At 41.7% G+C, this 14,138-nt stretch overlaps 1 protein-coding gene across 7 annotated transcripts in view; it reads left to right on the top strand.

Moving 5' to 3' along the window:
• Positions 1-14,138, top strand: part of HERC2 (HECT and RLD domain containing E3 ubiquitin protein ligase 2) — a 287,985-nt gene that overhangs the window by 137,000 nt on the left and 136,847 nt on the right. For 5 of the 7 annotated variants that reach the window (XM_073614619.1, XM_073614626.1, XM_073614623.1 and 2 more), the window contains exons 42-45: positions 1,938-2,171; positions 2,356-2,494; positions 9,497-9,640; positions 9,894-10,036. In XM_073614619.1, the coding sequence (XP_073470720.1) occupies positions 1,938-2,171; positions 2,356-2,494; positions 9,497-9,640; positions 9,894-10,036 (660 nt within the window). The remainder of the gene's footprint in view (positions 1-1,937; positions 2,172-2,355; positions 2,495-9,496; positions 9,641-9,893; positions 10,037-14,138) is intronic. The other 2 variants (XM_073614620.1, XM_073614625.1) reach the window with 1 other exon arrangement.

The raw sequence follows: 14,138 nt of genomic DNA on the forward strand, positions 1-14,138 counted from the left end.
AGGCAGCTCAGGTCAGCTCAATGAGGGGGCAACACGCATCACGGGGGGGGTATAGTCTATACAGGGCAGTTTGTGTGGGAATGGGATGTAGGGTTAAAGGGGGGCAGTGTATACAGGAAGGGGAGTATATGGTTAAAGGGGTGGCATTATGTGCAGGAAGGGGGGCAATGTGTTCAGTTTTTTTTGGTTTTTTTTTTGGTGTGGGGGTGCAAGTAACTGGTCTTGCCTACGGTGCAAAATAGTCTAGCACCGACCCTGATCACACTCACATGCTACCTCAAGGGGGGGGGGTGTCAGAGTGAAACATGTTGGGGAGGTGACTTGTCGGGGCCCAAGCTGAGTTTGCCACTCCATTCACCTCTATAGGATACTTTTAGATGTGCGACTTCCAGGGGCTGCCATCCTTTTTCCTTTGAATTTTCGCAGGAGCCAGGACGGGCTCCATCCCCTGTCAGCACTAGCAGCAGTTGCACTGTCTACATACCCCCTTTCTACAGAGCCTGAGCGGCACCCATACATTTCCCAGCCCATAGCCAGCTGCTTGCTGTGGGGGCACTCAACAGGAGGGAGGGGCCAGAAGCACAGAAGTGGGACCCGAGCAGAGGAGGATCTTGGCTGCTCTGCAAAATTACTGCACAGAGCAGGAAAGTATAACATGTCTCTTTTGTTATTTTTTAACTAAAAAAAAAAAAAAAAAAAGTTACAATCACTTTAAGGTTAAAAAATGTTCCAGTACCTGTATTGCCCCCTCACCTGCCCCTACACTTATAGTCCTCATGCCATCCAGTGCTTTGCCCGTCTGTAGCGACCCTCTCACAGGGGGTCATACTACACTATGAGGTAGACTTGTTCTCTTTAATTTAATGCTGATTTGGGAGAAATTTTGGCTGCCTTATTGCTGGATCCAGGAGTAAACTACTGTAAATTGTTTGATCACTTTTCTGGCGGCACTATAACTGTGCTATTTGACCACTCAGTGAGGTAGTCAAATCCTTATGGTAAGAGGTTGTGTTTTTGGAGTGTTGGTGACAGCGGAGGATTCTCCCTACGTCTCACCTCTTAGTATCGTCCTTATGGATTCAACTATATGGACTTATTTATATGTATTTTGTTTGTTTTATATAAGCACTTTTCCACACTTTTGAGGTGTAGTTTGTGCTATTTTTTTTTCATTAACATTTTATTCATTTATAAAGTGATAGTGCTGCATTTTGTTATTTTATCTTTGAAAATGGCCAGAATTTAGTATCCGGGTTCTGCAATAGAGCTCAATGGGGTTTGCTACTTGAAAAATGAACACCTGCAGATTCACTAAAGTCTGGTACACATCTGCCCGAATTCAACAGAAACTTCCCATGTGCACAGCAGTCTGTCTGACAAAAGCCGGTCTGCGGGGGTTGTTTGTAGCTGGGGTTGAGATCGTGGGTTAGTACAAAGATCTGTCTGTTTATTTTCGTTCACCCCGCTGGGGTTGATTGGATTGAGATTGGGCTCAAGTAGTGAGAGGGACAACAGAAGATTTTTTTTTTTTCAGAAAGCATGAAGGTCAAAAAAAACCTCAAGGCTTTAGAACCCCTTTAACTGATCCAAACAAAGAACTTTATTGTTAGAGTTCATAGTTTCAGATTTGCTGAATTCATAAACCAGACACTGTATATTGTAGCCTAGGTCTACCCTATTTATTGGGAGTCTGTTAAAGGAGGGCTGTATCTTTGCTGTTTATTAGCTGTGCTATGTTGAAAAGGAGTTACATTTTTCCATATGTGCATGACTGTTTGAAAATGGGGACCGCATTAACAGTCTTCTATAGCAGGGGTTATTTACTGAAAATGCACTGTTTGTTATATGATCAATAAAAAAATAATGATAAAAAAATAAAATATTCAGTTACATTACTGCTGATGATTTCTTTTTTTTTTGCCACGGTTATTACTCAGCAGGCTGCATTGGAAGATTACTTTCCTGACTCTGAAAATCCAGAAGTGGGCAGTTTAATGGCAGTGCTGGCTGTTATCGGTGGAATAGACAGCCGATTACGTCTTGGGGGCCAGGTGGTACATGATGAGTTTGGAGAGGGCACAGTAACCAGAATAACACCAAAAGGAAAGATCACCGTCCAGTTTCATGACATGTGCACTAGCCGCGTTTGTCCCTTAAATCAACTTACTCCGGTAGGTTCACTTGCTTAAACATTAAATTTGCATCGTTTTCTCGCCTCCACAAAGTGTTCCAGAAACGTATTTTGTGTTTTTTAGATGCAGGTGTGAAGGACTTTAATATATACTATTTATGTACTACTTTTATACTGCATGCAATTTGCAATGTTCCCTTAATTTTCTTCTTTAATGTTTTTAGCTGCCCGTAGTGCCATTTTGTGTGAACAACTTGCCTTTCACTGATTCGATGCTGTCTGTGTGGGCACAGCTGGTTAACCTGGCAGGATGCAAGCTTGAAAAGTACAGGCTGAAGAAGTCTCTCAGTCAGGGGCTTGCAGGTATAGTCCACTTGACTTCCAGAAATGTATAGGCTTGAATAGCTTGATTGTATAAATCGCAGCATGAGTGAAATCATTACTGAAAATTGTTGCATATTTACCCCCGTTTTACTGGTAGGGGAAAGCCAACTACCTACACTGTCACTTGGTATAAATGTAAAGTGTCTTGATAGACTCTAAGAATAGCAGTGATTATTGCGGTTTGAAAATGATTATCCAGTCAATAAAGGAAGCTCCAGCACATCAGGAAAAGGATTACATTGATTGCTGCCTTCACATGGGAGATATTATCTTTACCTAGCACTGCTGTGTTTTCTGCTGGAAGCAAAAATAGCCAGTGTTTACAGCACTGAAAATGTCTTCAGTCTTAAAGGGCATCTGGCCCAATCCATCCTATTCAAAATTGTTATCCGGTCCAAAAAAAAAGAAAAATATAGAAATCTTTTTCTAAAGCGTTTCTTACTTATTTTTCCTGAATCTGCCTTTAGAAGTTCTGTATGTATCATTGTATTATTAGGTGTAAGATCTTTTAAGTACCCCCTGAGAGATCTCCCATTTTTATTCCAGAACTGTGGTCATAAAATGCAGTAGCTTTGTGTGAGCTTTTAAAAAAAGCTTTGTGTGAGCTGGTCATTGCATCATTGTGCAAGTGTGTGGTTTAGAAAGTTGAGGTCCATAATTGTGGTCAAAAGGAGATAAGAGCACAATCTCCTGCTGTGAAACTATAAAGGATGCAAAATAGTATCCAGTATGCATGTATTTCCATATATGCAAAAGGAAAAAAAATCCTGCGCCAAGTGACAAAAAATTAGTGCTCGCATATACAGTCATGGCCGAAATTGTTGGCACCCCAGAAATTTTTCCAGAAAGTCAAGTATTTCTCACAGTAAAGTATTGCAGTAACACATGTTTTGCTATACACATGTTTATTCCCTTTGTGTGTATTGGAACAAAACAAAAAAAGGTAGGAAAAAAAGCAAATTGGACATAATGTCACACAAAATTCCAAAAATGGGCTAATCAAAATTCTTGGCACCCTTTCAAAATTGTGGATAAATAAGATTGTTTCAAGCATGTCATGCTCCTTTAAACTCACCTGGGGCAAGTAACAGGTGTGGGCAATATAAAAATCACACCTGAAAGCAGATTAAAAGGAGAGAAGTTCACTTATGCTGGCCATACACTATACAGAAAATCGGCCGAACCCATTTTCGAAAAACGAACGTTCGACCGTGACCGCAAACGATCGTGCCATCATATAATGTCCGATAATCTGTTCAGTGGACATGAATAAATAATTTTGTGTTCGTTTTTTTACATATACCTAGTGCAGGCAGTTCGGACGGGAAACACATTAACCTTGCAATTTATCGTACGTTCGGCAGAAATTTTCCAAACATGCCGTTCGTTTTTTTTCCACAAAAACGTCACAAACGATTATCGATTTGTACCCACTAACTTGCCGAAAAACGAACGAAGTGTCCATACGAACGATTTTTCGGCCGATTTTTCGTATAGTGTATGGCCAGCATTAGTCTTTGCATTGTGTGTCTGTGTGTGCCACACCTTAAGCATGGACAACAGAAAGAGGAGAAGAGAACTGTCTGAGGACTTGAGAACCAAAATTGTGGGAAAATTTCAACAATCTCAAGGTTACAAGTCCATCTCCAGAGATCTAGATTTGCCTTTGTCCACAGTGCGCAACATTATCAAGAAGTTTGCAACCCATGGCACTGTAGCTAATCTCTCTGGGCGTGGACGGAAGAGAAAAATTGATGAAGGGTTGCAATGCAGGATAGTCCGGATGATGGATAAGCAGCCCCAAACAAGTTCCAAAGAAATTCAAGCTGTCCTGCAGACTTGGGGAGCATCAGTGTCAGCAGGAACTATTGTCGACATTTAAATGAAATGAAACGCTATGACAGGAGACCCAGGGGGACCCCACTGCTGACACAGAGACATAAAAAAGCAAGACTACAGTTTGCCAAAATGTACTTGAGTAAGCCAAAATCCTTCTGGGAAAACGTCTTGTGGACAGATGAGACCATGATGGAGCTTTTTGGTAAAGCACATCACTCTACTGTTTACCCAAAACGGAATGAGGCCTACAAAGAAAAGAACACAGTACCTACAGTGAAATAATGGTGGAGGTTCATTGATGTTTTGGGCTTGTTTTGCTGTCTCTGGCACTGAGTACCTTGAATGTGTGCAAGGCATCATGAAATCTGAGGATTACCAAAGGATTTTGGGTCGCACTGTAGAGCCCAGTGTCAGAAAGCTTGGTTTGCTTCCGAGATCTTGGCTCTTCCAGCAGGACAATGACCCCAAACATACATCGAAAAGCACCCAGAAATGGATGGCAACAAATCACTGGAGAGTTCTAAAGTGGCCAGCAATGAGTCCAGATCTAAATCCTATTGAACACCTGTGGAGAGATCTTAAAATTGCTGTTGGGAAAAGGCGCCCTTCCAATAAGAGAGACCCAGAGCAATTTGCAAAGAAAGAGTGGTCCAAAATTCCAGGTGAGAGGTGTAAGAAGCTTATTGATGGTTATAGGAAGCGACTGATTTCAGTTATTTTTTTCCAAAGGGCGTGCAACCAAATATTAAGTTAAGGGTGCCAAGAATTTTGACCAGACCATTTTTGGAGTTTTGTGTGACATTATGTCCAATTTGCTTTTTTCCTCCCTTTTTTTGTTTTGTTCCAATACACACAGAGAATAAACATGTGTATAGCAAAACATGTGTTACTGCAATACTTTTCTGTGAGAAATACTTAATTTTCTGGAAACATTTCTGGGGTGCCATCAATTTCGGCCATGAATGTATAGACTGCTGTACTGAAGTCACAATTTAGATACACGATGTGTAAAATATATACTCAATATAACAGTACGCTATCCCTTTTTAAATTAAACATGCATGAATAAATGTGCATAAATAATGAAAAGCAATAATGAATCAGCAATTCGTAATAAATACAAGGTCATTAAAGTGAACCAATTTCATAAAGTGCAATTGCATGAAAAATAAATATTAATAAAGCGCAGTCAGTTCATGAATACATAAATGTGAATCAAATTAACATGCCAAAAATGAACTGAAAAAATGAAGTCCAAATGCATAGAAAAAGTCCAAATGTTTAAAAAGTCTCCACAGATGGCCATTTCTTAACTGTGATACATAGGAGAAAGAGCGCCAAAAGGTTGATAGGCTCTTTACCAAAACAATAGATCCCACATAGAGATCATTCAGCTCCTTGCTGCCCCACAGCACTACATGCTCTGGCCATGGGAAACACACCTTCCAACTCCTGGAAACATGCACTCGGCACAAGAGGTTAAAACACAAAAAAGACCGCCATGGTGTAGTATCCTCAAACGGCTTCCTTTATTCAGCAATAAAACCTACATAGAATGCAAAGACATCTACATAATGGACAAGAACCATCAGTGTCCTACCAGTGCGCATGCTGATGTCCCACCCAACGTGTTTCTCTTGTGATCTTGTCAGAATCAGTGTATATGTCACTTCCTGTGAGCATTTATTTATTCATGAATTGATGGCACTTTTATGAATATTTTTCATTTAATTGAACTTTATGAAATTGGTTCACTTTATTGACCTTTGTGTTTGTTATGAATTGTAGAGAACATTGAAAAAAAAAAGACAGGCAGGGCATACCTGACCTTTAATGGTGCAAAGGGCTAAACATTGTTCAACCCCCAACTGAAGGAAGGAAAGAACACAGTTGTGATTACTTAATACATAATGAGGACCTAGGTTTAAACAACTATACCAGCAAAGCCAGTGACCGAGAAGCAAAATTGGTGATTAGTCCCTGAAATAACAAAAGCTGGTTGATCTGGCGGAGACCACAGAGCTTGAGACCAACAATCCTGAACAGGATTCCGCCCCCAACCAGAAATGCTGACATTCATAGCCCAAGTACCTAAAGCTCGAGTGTCCAGGGGCCAATCAAAGGCCTCCAGGGTATGCAGTGTGACTGACACATTGGTTTCCAAGGTCAGAGGGCCTTCAAATCCAGGATAAGACAGATGCCTCCTTTTTAGTTTTGGGAACTGTAGACCGGTTTGCATAAAAAAATGTAAACCTTTCAGTTAAAGGAATGGGATCAATAAATCCCTGAGCCAACTATCCTTTTAATGGGGGGAAAAAAAAAGTCAATCCAATGTTGCCGAGACATGGGAAGACGTAAAGTACAATACTGGGGTTTGGGGATGGAGACTAAATTATCATGTAACTGGTGGAGGTCACCTCTTCCACCCAAGCATCTATTATGAGAGTTCCCTGATCTCTGCGAAAACTTTAAGATGTTGTTCAGCAAAGCACTCAAAAGTTGATCTACCACAAAGTACTCCTTTAATACTGATCAACTGACCAGCACTTAAACAAGATTGCTCTGTGAGTCTGTAATGACGAAAAAGATACCTATGACAAAAGACGACAAGCATCCAGTACTGGTTGCGCATAAAATGTGATGCGACAGTCTGTTTAATACAATCAACACTTGATTTAGACAAGGTAGAAGAAGTCTGGGGAAATAAACAGAGGGTCATAAAGGTTGAAGGGCCAATTTTCCTAAGGAATAGATGGTAGTAGAAAGCGCTTCCAACTTTTTTTGGTAGTTTTCTTAAAGTGGGACTTTAGTCAGAAAATTAAGTCTTGCTAGATCACTTCGGGCTGGCCCCTTTTGCCAGTATAGCTATGTAAAACATTAAAAATAAGGAGCTATACTGTTTTTAAAATCCAATAATTGTGACCATTGGCAATCCTGGCAATCCAGGAATGTAACTGTTTTTTGAAACCCTTAAAGGAGTTGTAAAGGCAGAAGGTTTTTTATCTTAATGAATTCTGTTCTTTGAAGGAGTAGACGATTTTTTAAAGAAATCCGCTAGAAAGAGAGAAGTGTTTCTTAAATCTTTCAGAGACAAGAAATGTTTTTTCTGAGATTGCTAAACTTTGTAGATAAATCTGTCAAAAACAGATTGAAGAGAAAAACCTTTGCAGTCTATTCAGGCTTATGAGAGCTGAGGCTAAACACCGTAGTAGTAGAAGTAATGGCAGAATACTCCAAATTGTAAAGCAGAACGCACAGCCAAGATTGCGATGACACAAAGGGAGACTGAAAATCATCTGAAGGGGACCCTCTTCCAGGGACAGAAGAGACCTGCCATCAGATGGCGAGTCCTCTAGAATAACTCCTGACAGATCTGGAAATATTAGGCATATTTGTCAGAGGAGATTGTGGGCATTTACCTTTTTGAGCAGGAAGGGCAACAAGTTTCTCCACATAAGACTCTGAATCCTTCCATAACAGAAAAAAAAAAAAATCATCCTTAGTGAAATTAGGAGATGGAAGATTGTTGGATAGGGATGTAGAAGTAACTGCCGACAAAGACCTTTCAGACTTGAGCTTGCTAGAAATGTGAAGTTTGCAAAATCCTTTCTTGTGCTAATGTTTGCTTTGCATACATTGCACAAGGGAAGCGGCCATAGCGCCAGGCATTAGGGTGTCATGCCTCAAAAGAGTGCAGCGTGCCGACCAGCGGGGGTGCCTTCATACGTGCGTCATCAGCAAAGTTCTAACTGCAGTGTAAATGACCGAGAAAGAAGAACAATTTATTTAGATAAAGTCCCTGGCTGTAATGTATATGGATGGGATCTAAAAGCATAATTATGCAGAGAAATTCCCAGAGACTATGTAAACAGCTGGGAACTCTACCAACAAGTGTAACATGCTGTCATTGCTCAATAAATGGGAAAAAAAATGGAAAGAGCATCCAGTAGCTCATACAAAAGTCAGGAAAATGCATTACTGTCCAGAATCCTGCAGAACAGCATACCCAAACACTGACCTAATTTGAAGACTTTTTATGGAAGTAACGCTAAACCTGCTTTCTGCCACATTCTAAATACAGTCTATCCAACCCTGTAAAGCAAAAACTGCTATACTTGCCTATTCTGCAGCTGATCTGGTCTGGCCCCAGAATCAGCTGTCAGCGGCGGCTTCAGTGTGTAGGCGGGTGCAGGAGAGACAGCCGACAACGGAAGCCCCATAGCAAGTCTGATGATGATGTCGTCACTTCCCAGACATTTCACAGCCGTTGTCTGTCCTCTCCTGCACACAGCTTCCGCCGCTGGTAACCGAACCGGATTGGCTGCTGAATAGGTAAGTAAAGCAACTTTTGCTATACGGGGTTAGATAAATTAGGTTCAGAATGTAGCAGAGAGTAGGTTTAAAGTTAGTTTTTGCCTAGACTTACACTTTTTAACATTCGTTATTCAGTTACCCCTGCAGGAATACAAGACCAACGCAGAGAGAATACCAGTATGGAAAACTGGGAAAATTGCTCCAAGTGGATTGGGGAAACTTCCAGGATTTAATATGTCAGATCTGAATCTACCAGTGTGTGTGTGCTGGCTGGCTGGAAAAACTTTAAGAATTTCAATACATCTGTCATAGCTATACCAGCACTGTTGGCCAACTGGAGAGACTTGCAGGACTGCATATGTCCAGTATGAATTCACCAGCACTACCAGTGTTGCTAGCAAAAAATCTTAATTTAGCAGAGAGGAAGGAGACATCCAGTCTCCTGAGGGCAATAACGTTACTGAGAGATGGAGGTTATACCCTTTAAGGGACATACCTTCCGTTTTTATTGCCTAGTTTCTCAATTCTCCTTTAGGTGGCAATTTAACTGTATGTTGCTTGATATCAGAGCTGTGCCCCTCAAAGAGCGATTTGAGAAAGATCTGGATTTGCCCACACCATGTCCCATGGTTTGCTTTCGCCCCAGGCATGCTGGGACTCCCATTTAGCCAGGCAGAAGGTATGTACAGGTTACTTCTGCCTACAGTTGGAGAGTAATTGTTCATTTACGCTTTCCTAAGGACCGCTTTCTGAAAAACTAATTCTAGATGTTTTTCTTAAATCTTATTAGGTGTAAGATTCAAGATCTACTGTTTCTTTGTTTTACAGACCAAGTGGATCTAGACCGCTTGAGGTGTCAACAGCTAAAGCTTTACATATTAAAAGCTGGTTGGGCCCTTCTCTCTCATCAGGACAGATTGAGGCAAATCCTCTCCCAGCCATCAGTACAGGAGACGGGATCAATTCCAGCAGGTATGGCACTTTTACTTTTTTCTAGATTTTCTTTACTATAGAAAAATCCAGGCATTCCAATGACATTTTACAGTATGTGGCTGCTTTTAACATCCATAATCTTGTGGGTCTTTGGAGGAATGTGGAATACAGTGAGAGAAAATGTCTCTTCAGAAAGCTATAGAGTGTTAATGTAGCCAAAACCATGTTTAAAAAATGTTGGTCATGCCCGAAGACTTTCAGTAAGTATTAAAATTTTCTTTTTCTCGTTTAGATGAAGGTGCTGCTGCCTCTCCTGATGTTGGGGACTTGTCTCCAGAGGGTCCACAACCACCAATGATACTACTGCAACAACTCTTGACTGCTGCTACTCAGCCTTCACCAGTTAAAGCAATATTTGACAAGCAAGAGCTGGAGGTAAGTGTTGAAATGTTTTCTACTTTTTATTTGGGTTTCTACGTACTTACAGTAAAAAATGGGAAGTGCCTTTGTGGGGAGTGCTTATGCAGAGTGGATATCTGAGCCTTGCACACAGAAAGCCATGAAGTTCATATTTCTGAGGCTTTGTGGGGCTTGGACTGCTTGACATTACGCTAACTCTTTCCACCTTCTTGCTTAAAGTGATAGCTCTGATCCTCTTCTTCTGGGGTTCCCCGCCGGCGCTTCTGGCTCCTCTTTTTCAGCGAGTGCCCCCATAGGAAGCCACTTTCTATAGGGGCACCTGTGTGGGCTCACTCCTGAGTCCATTGACACAGACCGGGTGGCTCGGCCCTGCCCCCCTTGACTGACGGAAATGGGAGCCAATGGCTCCTGCTGCTTATCAATCTGCCCAGAAAGGAGGGACAGAGCCGGGAGAGCCTCGGCTCCCATGCACAGCGCTGGATTGTGACTGGGCTCAGTTAAGTATAAGGGGGCAGGGGGATTCTGTTACACAGATTTTTTTTTTTTTTTTTTACCTTAATGTGCCTAAGGCTTTAGCACTTTAAGGCTTCATGTACACGGAGCATTTTTACAAGCTTTCCTGAACGATTTAACTTGACAGATGGTAAACGTCCGTTTTGCTCCGTTTACATGCCACGCTTTGCCGCCTTTGCGCCTAGAAGAGTTTAGCCAAAAATGAAAACCACCTGGAAACGAAATGTGGCTAAATGCGAATTAATGCGCTTTAAATGCCTGTAATCTCAGCTTCTGAACGCGTTTTTTTTGCATTCCAAAAAATGCCTCTAAACTCAACTGCCTAGAAACGACTATAAATGACCCTGTGTACATGTACTCATAAGATAACAGAAGGGAGTTCAGGGGCAGCTGAAAAAAACTCCCAACTGCTCCTAAACGTCCGTTTACCAGCAGCAGTGTACATGACGGCTTAGGGGGTGTTTTTTTTAAGACTTTTTTTCCCCTCTGTTTTCGCCTGTTGATCTGGCCAGTAACACACCACCTGTATTAGGGTGCTTATGGTCTGAATGACAGAGCAACAGAGATGCCTTTGGACAGCAGCATTGTCAGCCTGGGGGGAGGGGAGTGTTAGATTCATTAACATGTTTAGATACACTAACAAATTGAAGCCAAACTCCAGCTCACGCTTTATAAGCAGTCCCAGCAACGGCTTTATTCTGGAATTTTGGAATAAAGGTTTTTCATAAATAAAAGCTGATAATTGTAAGCACCCCTGTCAGTGGTAAATGTCTCATTACTGTAAACTGATAAGTCTGGCAGAAAGCTTGTTCTCTTGAAAAACAAGACTTGCAGGCAAGACCACCCAGTGAAAAAAATAAAGAGCCTACAAAAGAAAACGAATGCAGCTACCACATTTTAGAGTTGATGAGCTGCAATCTATTAAATGTTTGCTTTTGGGTTTAATACTACTTTAAGGGTTGGGGTTTGCTCTTGTTGGGGAGGGAGATGCTGATCCCAGAGTTGAGCTTTAACACACTGACCTACAATAAGGTCCAGCTCACACCAGAACGTGGTGCAGGAAACCCACTGCACTTGTATTCTGCAGCGGGTGTCAGTGATAACGATGCCCCAAATGTAGGCCAGAATCGCAGTACTTTTGCCTGCACCGGATTGCATGGTACAGTAGTATCATCCGGTTGCTGTGCGTTTTTTAACCACTTCAGCCCTGGAAGATTTGGCTGCTCAATGACCAGGCCATTTTTTGAGATACGGCACAGCGACGCTTTAACTGACATTTGCACGGTCGTGCGACGTTGCACCCAAACAAAATTGACGTCCTTTTTTCCCACAAATAGAGCTTTTTTTTGGTGGTATTTGATCATCTCTGCGGTTTTTATGTTTTGCTTTATTAAAAAGAAAAAAAAAAACTATTTTGAAAAAACTAAATATTTTGTACTTTTTGCTATAATAAATATCCCCCTTTTTTAAAAAAAAACAAAAAAAAAAAAACACATTTTTTCCTCAGTTTAGGCTGATATGTATTCTTCTACATATTTTTGGAATAAAAATCGCAATAAGTGTATATTGCTCTGTTTGCGCAAAAGTTATAGCGTTTAGGCATTTTTATTATTATTATTATTATTATTATTATTATTGTTATTATTTTATTTTTACTAGTAATGGCAGTGATCAGCGATTTTTATCGGGACTGCAACAGGGCGGACAGATCGGACACTGTTGACATATTTTTTGGGGCCATTGGCATTTATACAGCGATTAGTGCTATAAAAATGCACTGATTACTGTGTAAATGTCACTGGCAGGGAAGGGTTTAACACTAGGGGGCGATCAAGGGGTTAACTGTGTTCCCTAGTGTGTGTTCTAACTGTAGGGGGATGGGAGTGATTGGAGGAAATGTCAGATCGTGCTTCCTAGTAGGAACTCTCGATCTGTCTCTCCTCACAGAACAGGGATTTGTGTGTCATCGCGACCACTGGCCACGTGCATCGGCACCCCCGCAGTGCAGCGGGCGCATGCCTGCTATCCCGCTAAAAGGGAGCGATGTACAGCTATGACGGTTCGTGGGATCGTGCCGACCTGCCGCAGTATAATGATGGCGGCTTGTCGGCAAGCGGTTAAAGTAGTGCCTATAATACTTTTGTGCAGTTGGGTGCAGTTTCAGCCCATTCAAACGAATGGGCTGAAATTGCACTGCACCCAGATTGCATGTGAATTGCACAGGGAACGCACAGCACGTTCCTAAGGGATTTGTGGTGTGAACCGGTCCTAAGTGGTGGACTATTCAGAATTGCAGACTTGTTCTCAGAGGATCTGCATGAAAGCCAGCCATCTAGCCTCTTCTGCTGGTGGGTTTGACAATTGCAGCTTTCATTTTTTTTGTTTTAGCACATGGTTAAAACCTTTTAAAAAAGAAAAATTCTCTTGCTTGAATCTTGATCACCTCCTTTTATGCATTTCTTCCATATCTATGCAGTAACCCAGCGTGAAACTTCTTTCCTCTCTGCAAGAGCTTTGTGTAATGAAAAACAGTCATTACTGCTTCCTGTCCTTTGTGCAGGATTATGGCTGGGTTGCCTGAATCCCTCCCACAGCTTTACTCTCTGCACCGACTATGTCGCTACTATTGGTATATGATAGTTGGGTTTGCATAGACATTGCACACAAAGTGTATCCTTTGTGACTGCTTATGTTAAATTAAAATTTTTGTTCCTGGAATTCATCTTAAAGCGTTACTAAAGGCAATTTTTTTCTCTTTTAAATTAAAATAATAAACATGTTAGAGCAGCCCTGAATCTTCTCTTCTGGGGTTCCCCACCAGCATTCTTGGGCCTTCCACTTCAGTGTTTGCCCCCATAGCTCTTCCCCAAGCTGGGCTCTGTGTGTCCATAGACACACACAGCATGGCTTGGCCCTGCCCTGCTTCCTCCTCACAGAATCTGATTGATAGCAGCAGACGCCAATGGCTCCCACTGATGCCTTCATGTACTGTGAGGAGAGAGAGAGCACTATGCTGCTCTCTCTCACAGCGCTGGATCGAAAGGGGAGCAAGGTAAGGTAGAAAACCTTAAAGTGGTTGTAAACACTGAGTCATGAAATCCGAACAAAGCACATATATCTGTAGTGTTTACTTATCTCTCTCCAAAGCTCTAAGTGTGGTTTCTCTCTGGGGCTTCTTTCCTCTTATCAGCATGAGTAATTTCTGAGAAGTTTTCCCGACACATGAGATACAATTTGTGACAGCGGAGGGAGGTCAGCATGGAGTTTGTCTATTCACAACACAGCTCTGTATCCTTCCTGCACTCCTGTTTGCTGTGTAAAGGGGAGTTGACCCTTTCCTCCAATCAGCTCTCACACACTGTAACTGCAGCTCTTCGCCCCCTCTTCTGTGATATTAACAGATGGAGAAAGATTTTAACACAATTCTGCCCTTTTGAAGGGATGTAAGGAAGAGAAGTCTGCAGATATACAAGTAAAACCTATGTAGGAGGATTTGTTTCATCTCTGTGTATCATCTGAGACTGTTCACCGAACTGGGTATATGAGAGGGTCTACAACTACTTTAAGCTTTTAGAATCACTGTAAACCACTTTTCGTATGTGTT

This window comes from Aquarana catesbeiana, linkage group LG02, assembly GCF_042186555.1.
Source record: "Aquarana catesbeiana isolate 2022-GZ linkage group LG02, ASM4218655v1, whole genome shotgun sequence".
NCBI lineage: Eukaryota > Metazoa > Chordata > Amphibia > Anura > Ranidae > Aquarana > Aquarana catesbeiana.